Raw genomic sequence first — 15,979 nt, forward strand, 5'->3', positions numbered from 1 at the left:
TGGTCTCCTTCTCTCAGTCAAGCAAAGTGTACTTGTATCCAGAAGAGCAACAGCCAAGAGATGTTCACAAGGAGGGAAGGAAGAACCAAAGTCAGCAGTTACCTTGCTGAGATGATCGCACTTGAGAGTGAAGAAGATTGTAACAGGAGAGGGAACACTTTACTGGAGATTACTTTTTAAAAGGGAACAGACATCAATACACATCTGGATACAGACTGTGCAGCAAGCATGTAACTTTGCAGTCTTCTGCAAAAGGCTTGTTTGGAATAACTGGGAAAGTCCCTTTAAACAGGGAACACAGTGAAAACTGGAGATGCTTTGATTGCAGAGGTCAAATCCCCCCTGAAATCCCTCACCTTTCTTTTGCACCACAGACTTACAGTCCACTTGTAATGACACATGGGCAAGGACAGGTTGCAACTCATAATGTGTTAGACAAATGGATTAAAAACATCCCACGAGCGTGCCAGATGCTAGTTCAAAGTCCTGCTGATAGCTAAAGGATGTTGCACTGCAGGAGACTTAATCTGCCTTCTCCTTGCCCTCTGATCTTGTTTTTACTTGAATTCAGGGAAGCTTTCTGCCTACTCCAAAAAGATGGAGGAGGAAGTTGTGAAGACAGATAAGTAGTAAACTATGGTCCATAGAAGATGGTGAAGATTTAGGCACACTGATGATTACAGGTAGGATCCAGAGAAGAAATACAAAGCAGTGACTAGAAAGTCAGCTCTCTCAATGGTGAGGAATCCCAAAGCTCTACTGGGAATCCTCTACCTCTCTTTAAAGTTCTCCAGCTTCCTTCCCTCCCGCCTGCAGGCTACGAGACTCTGAAGAGGGGGTTTGCTTCTTTTGATTTCTAAGGTGGCTAAAGCCCTCCAGCTTATGCAAGAGTGAAAAGAGCTGTAGCAATATTGTCTTAGTATTATGTGCTGGGGATTAGAGTTCACTGCTGTCCACTTTTTACAGACACTAAACCAGTGACTGTAACGACTCCTTTTCTATTTGGTACTACACCATGCTATATTACGCACTTTTAATTTACATCTTTCTATTTTCACAGGGGCACTCCCATGAATTTCAACTTGTGGTTCACTGATTCTAGATGAATAAGGGGAGGGTTGTCTTGAACTCCTTTTAGTTCACAGCTCACAGGGATCTCTTAAAAGTAACTTAGAAAAGCAAGTCTTTTGTCAACATGTTTGACTTCAGCACAGAGGGCTATGCGCCTCTGCCAGTAAATGTTTAGATGATTAGCAACTTAAAAAAAATACTGTTCTAGGATGGCCACATTATCTATCCGTGGGCAGGCTTTGCTCCACCCTCATCACAAAAGGCTAAACCCACTGTCCTAGCTTTAAATCTTCTTGGCCAGGACTCTAAGATTTAATCACACACTATGCAACTGTAACAACATAACAGGCCCTCTTAGACTAGCCCTGTCCCAAGAAGTCAGGAGAGACTGGACTAGCATTAATGCATTTTTGCTGACAAGACCCTTCCCAGTCAGTGACCTGCCCACTAAGATCACAGTAATGGGATTTTCTTCATGCCACCCCTTTAGCTCTGTACTAAACATAGGTATCGTGCAACAACATGCTTAACACAGAACCTTACATCTTGGCTCTTCCCCAAACCACTGTTGTCTGTACATTAGTTTTTTTCTTTACTGTTTTCCCCATGAGTTAATACCCTGTGGCCACTGTTCCAAAAAAAGGAGGCAAAGCAAACAGCTGTCATGCCAATTAGTGGGGCTGAAAATGTGATATAAATGTTTAAATGTCTTTACATTGCCTGCTAATTGCAATGTGATGTCATGATTTTGCAGGCTTCTAAGACAACTACCCCCAGCCAGAACACGGTCAGGATATGAATCACACTGTGAGCAGAAAATACATTTGGACCTTATCAAGTAAAACTTAGGTAGCTTGATTTGTATGTGTAATCCACTTTACTCTGTTAATTTTTCATTGTTGCTGTTGCTGGCTTTGCATCTGAAATACAATGTTGAAATACAGAGCTGATGTTCCTTTTCTGAGATCTAGGTTTTTGGATTTCTGATCCTGAAATTCTGACCTGAATGATAAAGATCTCTAGCTTGTTGACATGGACAGAGATTTCAGAGGCTGGTTGCTCAAAGATCTCATTACATAAGACTGCTTAAAATGTCTCAACTTGCATACCGGAAAAAAAATAAAAATGAATCATTACTCACCTCCTTTTGATCGTGTAATATGCATTATATCCACTAGCTCTGGCGTGCACACATCCATTGACATCTAAACTCTAAGTGTCCTCCAGAAGGAGCCTAGCCTTTTTAACTGCCCATAAACAGCCCTAACCAGAAATGCCTGAGATTCCATTCTTTATACCACGATTGAATTTCAGGCACAAACATGACATCAGTGAGAAAAGATAAAAAACAAGCAAATGTCCCCTAACACCTTTTTAGAGGCCCTTTGGTATTAAAATACCAATGACATATCAGCTATTATAACCACTAACGTTTGTGTAAAATAAGCCTTGATAAAAGAGCGGTAAATAACACTTCCGTGAATATTGGCTTGTGTTATTGCTTTCTATTCATTAATTTCATTTTCCAATTCCTTGCTTCTAAAATCTCCCAAAGGTAAGCATCTCCTCCTTTATAGCAGAGACATAATATTTTCTGGCTGCACATTAAACTGTAATGAAATCAAAGCCTTGTTGGGGCCTGCCACTCATATTTATGTAGTTGTGTGAATATGCCTCTGCCTTGTCTCTTTTCATTTGGGTCTAGCATCATGCCTGGAGTGTGGCATCCAGAGCTGTGTTCCTCCCCCTGCCTGCACTACAGTTCATCCCACACCAGCCCTTCGGTGACGACAGCTGCACCCACAGCAGATTTCAGGTGGAAGAAATGCTGAAGGTACTCAGCAATGTGATGCTGCTCTGAGACTATGGGTGGTACAGGACTATTACCAAACAGAAAATAAATAAAATATTATTTTAAAGCATGATCTGCTACCCCCTCTTTTCCTTTCCCTAGAAACTGTTTACCTGATTTGAAAGCAAGTCAGTATCCACGCTTGAATCACAAACCACAGCCTCCTAACATACCAGGCTGAGCAGGTCTTGCTGCAAGCACCAAGATTTCAGCAGTTCTCTAGGAAGGACAGCTGATTTATGTGAGTGGATCTGAATAATACGTTTGGGATGCTCTGGTGGGGCCGCAGGCAGAGCACACAACACAGAGCTGTCCCACCAGCCCCAAGCAAACTCCAGCTACATTTCAAGGGAGCAGCCTGGTATTTACAACTGATCTGAACTGAAATTCAAATACGAAACACCACCCCAGGAGAGCAGCCACCTCTGCTACAGAGCAGTCCTGCTTCCCTCTGACCACAGAACTAACAGCTTACTATGCCCTGCCTCAGATAGCCCACAGCAAACACATCTGAGATGAAAATCAAAGGAAAGAAAAAATACGTACCACGAGATCACTCCGTAATGTTAAATAGAAATGAAATGCTGTTGTGGTATAGTAATAGCTAGAAGTCTTTGCAGACCTCTGGAGATTTCTGGTCCTAGCCCCTGCTCAGAGCAGGACCGTATATAAGAAGAAAGGATTAGACACCCCCAGGCCATTACAGTTACAGCACATCCATCCCTGAAGCTCGAAGCACCCAAGGCAAGTGCGAAGTACGGCATTCCTCATGCTCTCTCTTCTGCTTAGCATGGGCTCCTGTCCCTGCCTAAGGGAACTCCACTCCCTGCTGGGTACTCTCCTTTAGGACTATGAAGAAAAGTTCCCATTAGCATCACTGCCAAGTGTCACGGCTTGGCACTAGGCAAAAGTCACTGCTGACACCTTGTATCATTTCAGCACACAGAAAACCAATCACAGCATCCCAGAGATGTACATCCATTGCAGCTGGTTTGGGATATGTATGTATGTGTCTCTTACATCACCTGTTTCAGGCAACAAACAGCAATATGGCCCATCTGAGTTAATGTAGCAAGACGGGATGTACATTTTTCCAGTGAAAGGAAAGCCTATTATTCAACAACAAAATAAAAGGTAGGAACAATATACACAGGGCGTGGACTGTAGCTACGCAATAAATTACAATGCCCTTAGTTCAATGGTCATAAAGTTCCATTGAGGATCAATGAATCTTTACTGGAAACCATGATGTCCCAGTCCCTTTTCCAGCACTACCCTTTCTCAGAATAGGTGTAAACATTTTAACTGGAATGTTGATACACAAGTATAGAAAAGAATGTAAGCACCATTCTATGTTAGCTAATGTTTGCTCCAGTCTCTGACAACTGCTCCTTCCACGATCAGGACACAAAACACCCAGTTTAGATCAGTGAGGGGGAAAAAATAACTATAGAAGAAACAAGGAATAAGTCTTTTCTGCATATAAGTATTTCCTGCACATAAGTTTTTTCTGGTTACTGTTTGTCAGAGGAGTGGTAAAATTTGGAGCTGAGCCTGAGCTCTAACTCGGTTCACATAGGCTGCCTGTGTCATCTGGATGTGCCAGATCACGTCCTGGCAGTATGGTGGGTTGAAGACATCCTAAACTTGTTCAGAATTAGTATGGATGTTTCACTGGTGACCTGGGTTCAGGTCAGCACTGACTGACCTCACAGCTTCAGATACATCATGTAAACTTTCTCTTGCACAATTTTCTTTCCTAACAGCAGTCTGTTTTCAGTTCTATAAACTCTTTAGAGCAGTCCATATGCAGAGGGATACCCAAATCGTAATACAGCCTTGTAAGAGTGATTTAACTAGGACTGTGAACAGTAAACGCCATATATCACAAACAAAACATGCCTAACCGTCTTGGCATAACGGTATAAGAAATGACATACTTAAATATTGCACAGAATATTTCCTGTGCTGTTACTGGAAACTAGCAGATATACACCATATATTTTCAGTCTAAATACTTCACCAAGTAGAGGAATCAAAGATTACAAAATGACCAATGAAAATAATCTGTGAGGAGATGCACGATGGGGCCACAAAACTAGGTATCCAGACACGGTGACAGGGAAACATGGGTGAAATGTTTTTTCTATACCTGGGCTGGGAAGAAAAGCATTCACCCACTGTATTGGCATCTAAAAATACTACCTGGAACACCCCCTGTCCTCCAGATACCAGAAACCTTCAACCTTCCAACCTTCAGAATGGCCAGCAAACAGACTTCAGCTGGCACAATGTAATTTGGTCTAAGCATGACACAAGAATGAAGCTGCAAGAATTCCCTTCCCCTATTATTTTGTATTCACGCACGGTGTCAGACAGACAAGACAGCAGGAAGAGAGACAGCTTGCATGTGTCTATCTTTCCCTTTCAATCTCTTTTACTCCCATATCCCTCCTGTCACCCATGACTAGCTTTCTGTCACTCCTTTTTTAATACACTCTCCAAGACGTTTTACAGTAAATAGCACCTTCTAACACTGGGCCAATTCCCCACAGTTTGGAAGAGACAACATACCATTTCATAGCTACTCTAACAATTCTCTGTGGGAGAGAAGGGTCAAGGCACTGCTCCTGCTCATATGCTGTAGCATCTGTCCAAAACACAGGAACAGCAGCAGCTCCTTTTCTGTACAAACCTCAAGCTTCAAATCCCAAAACAGGGAAAGGATGGGAAATGGGACCAAAACCACAACACGGTCATGATTTGTGATTGCGACACGGCAGACAAAAAAAAAAAAGAAAGAAAAAAAAAAAGGCACAAAAGAAAGCTGATGAGCAATACTCAGGGCAGCAGCCCCCTCCTATGCCGCACGCTGCATTGCCATCTTCCCCAGTCTGTTTTGTACAGTAATCAAAGGATATTCTGAGCCTCTCAAAATGCCATCAACCCTCATTGAGAATGAAATAGAGCACATCTTCACTGAAGCCTTTACAGCAGTAATCATTATAGCATGCTGGCCTGAACAGGGAGCTCTTACAGACAAAGATGGGTTTTAAAAATAAAATAAAAAAGCCTTCCTAAAATCTGAATAGAAACTTGATGATAATCTCCCAATTTTATTATGCAAGGGGGAAAAGAAACCCATAATTGTGCACTCTTGGTCTCTTATAGCAAAGAATAGGCTTCTTGATGAAACGCTGAGTTGATTTAGAGCAGGGCTTTGGTTCTGGTGGCAATAATACACTAAAAGAAATAACTATCCAGCTGATTTGGATAAAATAATCATTTTTTAACATTCTAAATCTAAACTTCATCTGTGCCTCCTCCCACTTCTCCCCACCGCATCTTTTGGAGAGTCTTTTTATAGCTTTGAGAATTTTTTTCCCCTCCCCTACCGCAGCATTTAACAGGAAAGACAGACTCTTTACTGTGGCTAACAAAGGCCACTTTAGGCTGTGCTGGCATTTATCTCCATTGCAGGTATGTTTAGAAAGTACAGTATTCGACACAGGATGCTCCAGAGTCCTCCTGCCACCTTATGGCCAAAGCATTATCACCTGAGTCCCATTGCTGTGGCTTGGGAGACCCAACTGTCACAGGCAGCCAGGTGTTTCAGTGACACCTCCTTGGAGCCCTGCCAGGTGCATTTCCAAATCATGGCCCCTTGTATTTTCAGGTGCTTTTATTATTTCAAGAAAATCATACGATTCCTTATAAATGCGTATTTTTCACCAACAATTTATGCTTCAAATCTTGTTAGCAAAGGAAAATTTTCTCCCAGCTCTCATAATTATTTCCTGACTCTTAGTCCACTTTTCCATCTACTGAATTACGTAGAGTTGTTTAGCTTGCTGTTTTCCAAGAATGCCTCATCAGTGCAGTGTAGAAATATTTATTACTTACTCTCTTTATATCTATTGACTTTTTTTCTTTCCACAAGAGAAAAGAAAATGGATCAGCTGTGAGCTCTCTTGACTGTTAACACAGCCAGCAGCTATTCATGGATTAAGCAGATGCTGTCTGATTTTAAACCAGTTTATATTAAAGCTCAATGAATTTACATGTCAAGCATCAAGGTTTGAAGCAATATACAGCTACAGTCGTTTCCACCCATTCCACTGAGCGTTCACTTGTGGTAGGTCTCCCCAGGAAGTACTGCGAGGTGGTGATTTGTTATTAAATATATCTTCAATTTCTAGAAACCAAAATGCCAACCAATGCTTTTAGAAAGTCTGACTCTAAATTGACATGCCTGAAGTCAGGAGACTGAATGTGACAGAAAAACAGCTAAGGCATTAAAAAAATTGTGTTTTAAGGCACTTGGCCTGCAAAACCATGAGGCAATTTGACAAGTTGGTCCTGATCAACTATTCAGGCTGAGAAGGGCTTACTCCTTGAGAAATACCACTGATTTCAGCTGGCCTGGTTGCAAAGCAAGAAACTAATTGCCATAATGCACTTTCAAAGAATTCTCTGTGAAGAGCCAGGCATCATCTAATCTCTTTGAATTCTCCATATGAATTTTCCTTCTTTCTACTTTGGCAAACTTCGCACATTTAAAAAAGATATTTAAATACTCATATTCTAAAGATTCATATTTTGTGAAAAGCTTTCCTTTTTCATGTAAATTATTGAGACTGAAATATTTTTTTCATCTGATGTATTTTACAGTGTATTTTTACATTTTTGTTCTTACTACTTCATTCACCCCGAGCAATGAAATTAGACTGACTAGCATCAGTCTGGGTTCGCCTTCTGCTTTTCACAGACAAAGATGGCCTTGTGCTATCTATCTTTCCAAAAAACCCACAAAAACCACCTAGAAACAGAGGCAGCAGAATTTCCCAGAAGAAGAAAGCTACAGCAGGCAAAATATTTGTGATGGTCAACTAGACACCAACAAAACACTAACAGCCACTGAGAATTGCTTAATGTAAAAAGCACAGCAGAACAGACAGGCACCTTCTACCACCAGGATGTCATTAAAACTTGGAGAAGCAGAAAATGGGAATTTGAGATCTTGAAAGCGAACTTGGTGGGACTTCCAGATTTACCCTAAAGGTTTGATGGCAGCAACTGCAGTATCTGGTACAGTGTTGCCAAGACTCTACTAGGAAAATACACAAAATGCAGTGTTTAATGAAAGTCATGTAGAAGGGATTAATACAAACTTTCCCAAGTAATCAAGCAGTTTTTCAAGAAGCAAGAGAGCTAACATAGAGTTGGTGTCAGTGTAATCTTCTGAAATGCTATGAAGAGCTTTGATACGATGTCTAGTCAATTTACAAGTTTATCTGTTCTGGCATTGGAGATTTCATCACAACACTTGCACCAGGAAGGGAAAGAGTCCAGTAGAAAGGCAAAAAAGTAACTACTAAGATTTTCAGAAAGTTTTTGATCACCTTTTAAGGAAAAGGAACTAAAGAAACAGGACGGAAATAAATAAAAAAGTCTACAACCTGACAGACTGCAGGAATAAGCATCAAATTTAAGGAAAGATTTGGTCATATTATTTTCGGGAAGACATTGCAGAAGAAAAGGGTAGCAAACACCACAAACCAACCAAATAAAAAAGAGGCATCACTGTCCTTTAACAACACACAAATAGGACTACCCTACTCAACCCCATAGGCAGAGGAGATTCCTGATAACTGGAAGCTCCTTAATCTAGCACAGAAAAGGGTGCATGGTGGACAGTAATAGGATCCAAACCCTGCTAAAGAGACTTTTTAACATTGTGATGTATTTTCCAACCCACTTGCTATAATGAAGACAATCTTTCTAAAAGACAAACTCTACCTCAAACAGGATTTCTGCACTTGATGCAGAAATTAAGAGACAAGAGACTCTGGCCTATGTTATGCCAGAAGGTTAGACAAAAATGCTTGCAATGGCCCCATCTAGCCTTCACACAAATTATCTATTGACTTTAGGATGAAGTTGTTTTACTGCCATCAGCCCACCATGGCCAGGACACACCTGGAGAAACAATTTAGCTTGAGAGCTTGGCCAGGAACGGTTAACTGCATTTTCTTACAGAAAAAGAAATGGGGATCAGGAAGGCACCAACTGTTACTAAAGCCCTGGACACGAGGAGATTCATGGACAAATCATGACTCCCTCCAGCCACCTTCTTTGCTAAGAGGAAAGGGTGCTATAACCAACTGTTAGCCCTCCCCACCTGCAATGACAGTAATTCTCACACTAGCTCAGCTGTGCTGACACACTGGGAAGTGCCCCTCCAGACTCTGACTGCTCTCCTAAATCCTCCCTTCCAGCTGTAACTGAAGACAGGGGTGCTTACAGCCCCCCACCTTCCCAGTTTGCTGTATTTCAGTATGTAAAGGAGGCCATATTAGACCTCAGATCTGATCTTCCACCAGAGCATTGCAAGTGCCTAAGAAATTCAGCCCCACTACTTAAACAAATCTAATAAAGTCACTTAATTCTGGTAGTGATCCCACTGAGTGAATAGTCCCTACTGTCCATGACAGGCTTTGGAAGGAAAGATGCCATGCTGACATGAAACACATCTGAAACACCTAACAACCACCTCCTTTGTAATCTTGTGATTTGAAAATGGCTACCTTTCAAATTTAGAAACCAGAACAAATTAATCATAAAGATAGCTTCTTGCCTGCCTTCTCTCTGAAATAATCTTTTTATACACAGACATATACAGATGTTAGACTATGAAAGACTACCAGACCTAATGCCGCAACAGGACTGCCGCAATGGCATACCAGACACTACGCAGGGAACTGAAACTTGGCTTTTGGCATACGAGTCTGCTTTAGCCAAGCAGAACAGTCTCCCTGGACGTGTGAATTGGACATCTCTGGGAAAAAAAAAAAAAAAAAAAGCGCTTGATATTTACTTGCAGAGTCAGCAGGTGCTTCCATGATATATAGCACATGGAATAAAATTACAGGGACAGTATCAGCCAATAATAAACAGTATGGACTGTTTTCGGCAGGAATTAGCCAAGGATTTAGAGCAGAAAGCATCATGGTGTACGCAGAGTGCTTTCTGTATTAGTATTATCTCTGTGCACACAGGACAGTACTTGTTACAAATACCTGAATGAATCATCTAATGGCTGTGAATGTAGGACACTTGAGTACTAGGCTGGGGTCCTGTGCTCATGGAAACACTGCCTAGGATTCAGCTTATCTCTCAGAAGCACAGAGCTAAAACTCCTTATTTCTAGAATATCTCCAGACGATGGAAAATAAAAGCTGGAAAAGCTGAAGAGCTGAAATTGCAACTGAAGAATTTCAGATGCAATGAATTAATTCGGTTTAGCTTAGGATGCTAATTTGTATTTAAAAGTTGCTGCTAATTTGTATTTTAAAGTTGCATCAGTCTCAGGCTGGACTTCATAACAGAGGGCACCGTTATGAGCTAGAGCATGTGCAGGCTTCTGCTCAGGGTAGTACAGGTCCCAGAGACGTGCTAGTGTGAAGCCAGTATGGGTGTGATGGAAATGCTGAAGCCATGCCTGAGCCTCCCAACTTCATAGATCTCAGTAATCCCTGGAGGAAGAAGGATGTGACACTTCCCAGAGAGCTGGAAACTCCCCAGAAGGCTTCCCTCTTTCCTTGTCTGCAGGTCTCTGCTATTATTTCATATCAAAATATGTTTTCCTCTTCATATGGGAGGGAGAAGGCAGGCAGTGTTTCATGCAAACCCCATTCAGTGGTGCCTCTCCCAGGCAACAAGCTGCAAGGATTTAGGACTGAGATCATCCTAGAGAGACTTCAGAGATTTCCTTAGAAAGTAAATGTTCTTACTCTTAATTCTCTGACTTCAAAGCATGTCAGGAGGCTCATGATCTACCTGCTTTCTTCCTGCAAACTTTTGTCCCCGTAAAGCTGTACCGCTGGAACATTCACCTAAAGCTGTCAGTACAACGCACCCAGAGAAGGAACACGGTACCCTGCCATCACATAACCCACTCTTTCTTCACTAAAACTATAATCAGAACAACTAAGATGGGAAGTACAGTATCTTTCATCCTTCTGATCTCTGAAAACGACATAAAGATCGTGTAGCTCTTGTCTGTGTGTTTTCCTTCACCAAACTGCCTGGCAATCTCCCCATAAAATTCAATTTGCCAGACACAGTGAATGCAAACTACCAAAAATGTATCAATTAATTTGGCATCTATAGCTGCAGTAGCACCATAATGAGTTTGTGTAATATTAATATTCACTGCACCAAACAAGCATAAATCACACACTATCCAAAGGAAACAGAAAGACAGAATCAGACAACTGCAGATAGAGAGCTCTGACAGCATTTCAATTCTGTGTGATTCTTGCAGCTGACATCCATCTGTACTGAACTACGCACAGCAGATGCACTATTACCTTAAAGGAGCTATGGGTATTTTGTTTCAAATCAACATGAATCTTCTTTACTGGAATAATAGGTAATGTACCAAGAACCTGAGTGCTTCAGCAAAACAACAAACAAGTACACAGCTTTCTGCACAGAGAGGAAACAAACGTATTACAACCAGAAAAAACCTCTGCAAAGGAAAGCAAGAGTGCTAAGATACTATGGGTCTCTTCACTTGGCCCCTGGCCCCTCCAGCAACATGGTGCTGTGGCCTTCCTGCAATCCAGACATACTCGCCTCTACGGCAGTACCAGCAGTACATTTAGTGGATGCAGAATTGTTAGCAAAGCTGAGACTGAAGCTGATCAGATGCTGGACAAGTCAAAACTCTACTGGTAATCCTGTAAGGGACAGGAGTCGGTCTCCAGTGATACCAGAAAGTGCTATTATAAATCAGCTGGTTGTTCAATGGTCAAACCTTTGCCCACCTCTTCTTTTGGCCTTAAAAATGACCCCTCTGTAAAGAGGCCCCTACTATAAAGAAAAACACTACGAAGATGGAAGGGGTGCAAAAATACAGAGCTAGTCGCAAGCTTTCTGTCCCCCAGCTGCCCTCTCTGAGGTTACCTGGGTCAGACAACTTGGCTCAGAATGTGAAAACTTTTGGCAAAGGGTAAGTCCAAATTTAAGTGTTAGACTGTCATATGATGCCAGAGAAAAATTCCCAGCAGTAGGAGTTACTCAAAGAAGGATACAGTCTTGCTATTGTCATTAAATTGAATTGCAAAGCAAAGCTCCCACTGACTTCAGTGGTACAAGATTACAGTCTCAAACCAAGATGGGAAATTGTGAGCTGCAGAGAGGAGACGTCACATCAAGAATGTGATGGAGTCTCTTTGTGTGGCAAAAATAAAGGCACTGGGTCTCTTTCTTCAGCTCTGCTGACTTCAAGGCAATCACATGTGTGTAAGCAGCTGCAACAGTGTGGTGTAAAGTTGGGCAAAGGCTGTGAGAAAGTTACTTGAATTTAATAATAATAATAATAATGATAACAATAATAACAATAATAAAAACAACAAACTGATGCTGGTGTTTGCTTTTCATGAGCATGTTGGCTGCCCAAAGAGCACATTTTAAATGATCCTTTCAGAGCATTTACTCTAGGATTTTTGGTGGAATTAATTCCCTCAGCTGTAGTGGACTCCTCTGCTCAGCTGGCACTAAAGACAGAGGGCAAAAGGAACTGTTGATAAGGGAAATACATTTTCCTGCTCATCCTTTCTCCTTTAAATATACCCCAGTGTTTCCAGAAAATACGGAATTGAGATGAATATAACAAAACTTATGGGTCTGACTCTGTTTTCTCAACCCTATGCTGGTGTAAATGGTGGTACTCCACTGTGTAAAACTAAGCTACAGCGATTTACATCAGTGTGACAGTGAGTACCTTTCAAAGGTAACTATTGCTTAGTTCTTTTCTCAGAAGTTGGCAGCAAAGGAAACTGAACCGCTCCAGAGACAGCTAGAGGTTAAACTGACTTATTTCAGACCAACATCAACACTAAAAATTAACTCTTGTTGCCATAAAGAGAACATTTCTTGCATATTGCTAAAACACGCCTCATCTCCCCTTCATTGCCTTTCAAAGACACAGCAGAAATAGTACATGAATGCAGCTTAGCCAGTGGGACGACAACCCAGCCTTTTCCAAAGTCCTCTCTAGTCTCATATTCAAAAACAGTAGGAACTTCGTTATGAATTGAGTAGATATTATTATATATTATAAAAAAATCTATTATTCTATATTTATTATTATATATTATTATATAAGATCAGATTTTGTCTTCCTTATTCCAGAAAAGCACCAATTCACTCAGAAGCAGCAAAAGAACTTCAAGCAGTGTATGGTCAGGGCATGAATACTGACCTGGTTTATACACTCTTAGCTCCTTTGCCTGCCTCTTCCCTGCCTCACATGGTGTAATCAGTTCAGACCAGGGTATGAAACTGGAACTACTCTGGCTAAAGATATTTATCCAAAAGGTTTCTAAACCATGAGGAATAAACACCAATATTTCAATGGGACTTCACTTGGTGTTTAAAATGTGACTTTCCACTGAAATTAGCATTGAGAGAAAACAAACAAGCTAGTGCCTAATTACTAAATACATCTGACGTTGTGCGAATGTCCTCACATCGGTAATGTATTCACCACCTCTTAGTTTTCTGAGAAGAGGTGGCACCTAAACTGTTAAAAGGATGAAGCCAAGCACAGGAATAGGCAGAGGTCAGAGCTGTGGGCAGGTTGCTCAGGAGTGAAAACACATTCTGGAAAGCTGAACTCAAGTCCCCACCTGCAACAAGGCTCCTGTGGCACTGAGGCTGAAGGCATTTAGGACAGGATTCAGTTCACCAGAGCTCACACAGCAGGTCTGAGACTGCTCTGGAGCTGTCAGTAGTTAGTGGATAAAGACACTTCCAGAAAGTAATATATTGTACTGCAAATGTCCAAGGCAGGCAGCAATGATCACCCACTGGACACACCCCCTCTTCTCCAATGACAGGATGAAGTCTAGATGAAAAGCTTAGATTATATCCCTATCCTCCTGATGGTTAGAGTTATGTGAGCTGAATTCCACCTGAATACTGTGCCTCAGCTCCCCCGTAAAATAACATTTCCTCCCCTGGCAGGGATATTACAAAGATCAACAGGCATATATCTGTGACATACTCAGTAAAAACACATGCTTGTGAAGGAGGACCATGAAAGCATCACATATAAACAGGAAAAGCGGCTGGGTCTGAAATCTGGCTCCAGACACAAAAGCAGCATTATCTATATATTCCAGCTGCTCTCACTTACATCAGTGCCAACCTGTCAAGGCAACAGGATTGCAGGGATGGGCAAATCAGGGCAATGCGCTTCCTGGCCAGGATGGTACGCAACTGAGAAACAACACTGCTTGACTTCACAAGCCTCAGCTGTGCTTTCAGGACAGGCAGTCGAGCCTTTGTTCACTCGAGGCTGAGCTATTAATTTAGAATTCACTGAGGCACAATGAACAGGGAACCCAGTGACAACATTTTTATAGTCACTCTCCTTACAATGGGAGCTTGTAATTCCCAAGGCAACTCTGGCCTGTGTTTGATTAGTGTACTTAGATCTAGACCTGTGCTTTTGTAATAACCAGCATTTTCTGTTACAGCTTGCTCTTACCCTGTTGGAATCAATTCTTGTCCTGGAGGTGTAGATGGGAGGAGGGATGTTGAAGGCTTGAGGAACAAGATACTCTTCAGCATCCATCATATCTTCCAGGTCTTCCTCATCAAGAAGGTTTTGGAAGAACTTGCTGTCATTTGGGCTTGGGAGCTTCATACGATCATCTCCCTAAACAGATTGTATTTGGAGAGGAAAACAGTCAAAATATGGATTAATTTACCAAACATGGAACTTCAGCCTTCCTCATACCCTGGCAGCCAGGCTCCAGGGACCACACATGCTGCTTTGTTTGTTCTAAAGCATCACATTCACATCATTTGTTTCAATTTTTTTACTGGGAATACGATGACAGAAAGGGAATAACTGCATAAATCAAGCAAAGTCATTTTTTGGCATTCTTGTGATTGAGCTTTTATTCTTTCTTCTTTCTTTTTCCCACACAAGCTCTGTCTCTGACCCAAGTTCTGTCAAGGCCTGATGTATTTTGTGAAATATCTCAGCTATTTAGTCTGACATGGGGGTGTGGAGGGGCAGGAATAGCATGGAATCTGCTGTGTCTGGGTGTTTGCGTTATTTTAATTTTTATTTTTAGGGACTTAGAGGCTAAACTTCTCTCTCACCCACATGGAAAGTTCTGCAGAATTTAACAGAGCTGAAAGCAATAAAATCAAACCAGGGGACAAAAGCAACAACAATGATACATATTTTTATTGAAATAGCATCTACAGGCAAATCTACAGGCTGTAGAGACAAATGGCACTTTGCTTGGTGTCTTTTGAAACACCACAAAAGGCAGCCCATGCCCCAAACACCTTACAGCCCCATAGAAATGATGCTAAACTGAACTGCATGGCTAAAGAACGGCTTCCCACTGATGGCAGTGCTATGGGGTACATGCAGACTGGTTTAAAAGCTCAACAGCAAGCTTGTCATTCCTGACTGCATTTGGGGGGAATGAGGAGTCACAACAGCAAAGATACCAGTGCAAATTACCCTTCTTTCTCCTCAAGAAGCACATGGCCTCTACTGTCTCCAAGGATCACTGGAGAAGCCTCAAAGGATGAAATACGCACCAGACTATACAACAGGGGAGGGAAGGGCAGGGGAGAGAAAGGGAAGGAAGCGGTATTTGGAATAGGAAAACATGCCTTGTCTAACAAAGTAATTTAATCAAACTGAATTTTGCAGAATCATTTGTATCAGGCTGAACTTAGAATTTAACAGTGGGGAATACTGCAAGAGAAATTCCACGTTCAGCACCACAAATCCTCTGGACTAGTATTTTACTCTTGAAATATATTTTACTTCTCCTCAAGCTGAAGGAGGGTAGCCTACATTCACACTGTGTAGTAATACACCATGAGTAGGCTAGCATGTCTATGTAGTGAAATGAAACACCATACGGTGAGACTAGTGCTAGACCCAGAAGCAATCAGGAGATGTAAAGTGGCAGTGACTGTACTTCTGGAGGTTCTTGAGCTATGAACTCTTAT

The 15,979-nt window shown here is 41.7% G+C and overlaps 1 protein-coding gene across 2 annotated transcripts in view; it reads right to left on the reverse strand.

Moving 5' to 3' along the window:
- ERBB4 (erb-b2 receptor tyrosine kinase 4) overlaps positions 1-15,979 on the reverse strand; it is a 399,492-nt gene that overhangs the window by 13,851 nt on the left and 369,662 nt on the right. For both annotated transcript variants that reach the window (XM_040604703.1, XM_040604704.1), the window contains exon 24: positions 14,484-14,654. In XM_040604703.1, the coding sequence (XP_040460637.1) occupies positions 14,484-14,654 (171 nt within the window). The remainder of the gene's footprint in view (positions 1-14,483; positions 14,655-15,979) is intronic.

The sequence above is a fragment of the Falco naumanni genome, chromosome 8, assembly GCF_017639655.2.
Source record: "Falco naumanni isolate bFalNau1 chromosome 8, bFalNau1.pat, whole genome shotgun sequence".
In the NCBI taxonomy this organism is placed as follows: domain Eukaryota; kingdom Metazoa; phylum Chordata; class Aves; order Falconiformes; family Falconidae; genus Falco; species Falco naumanni.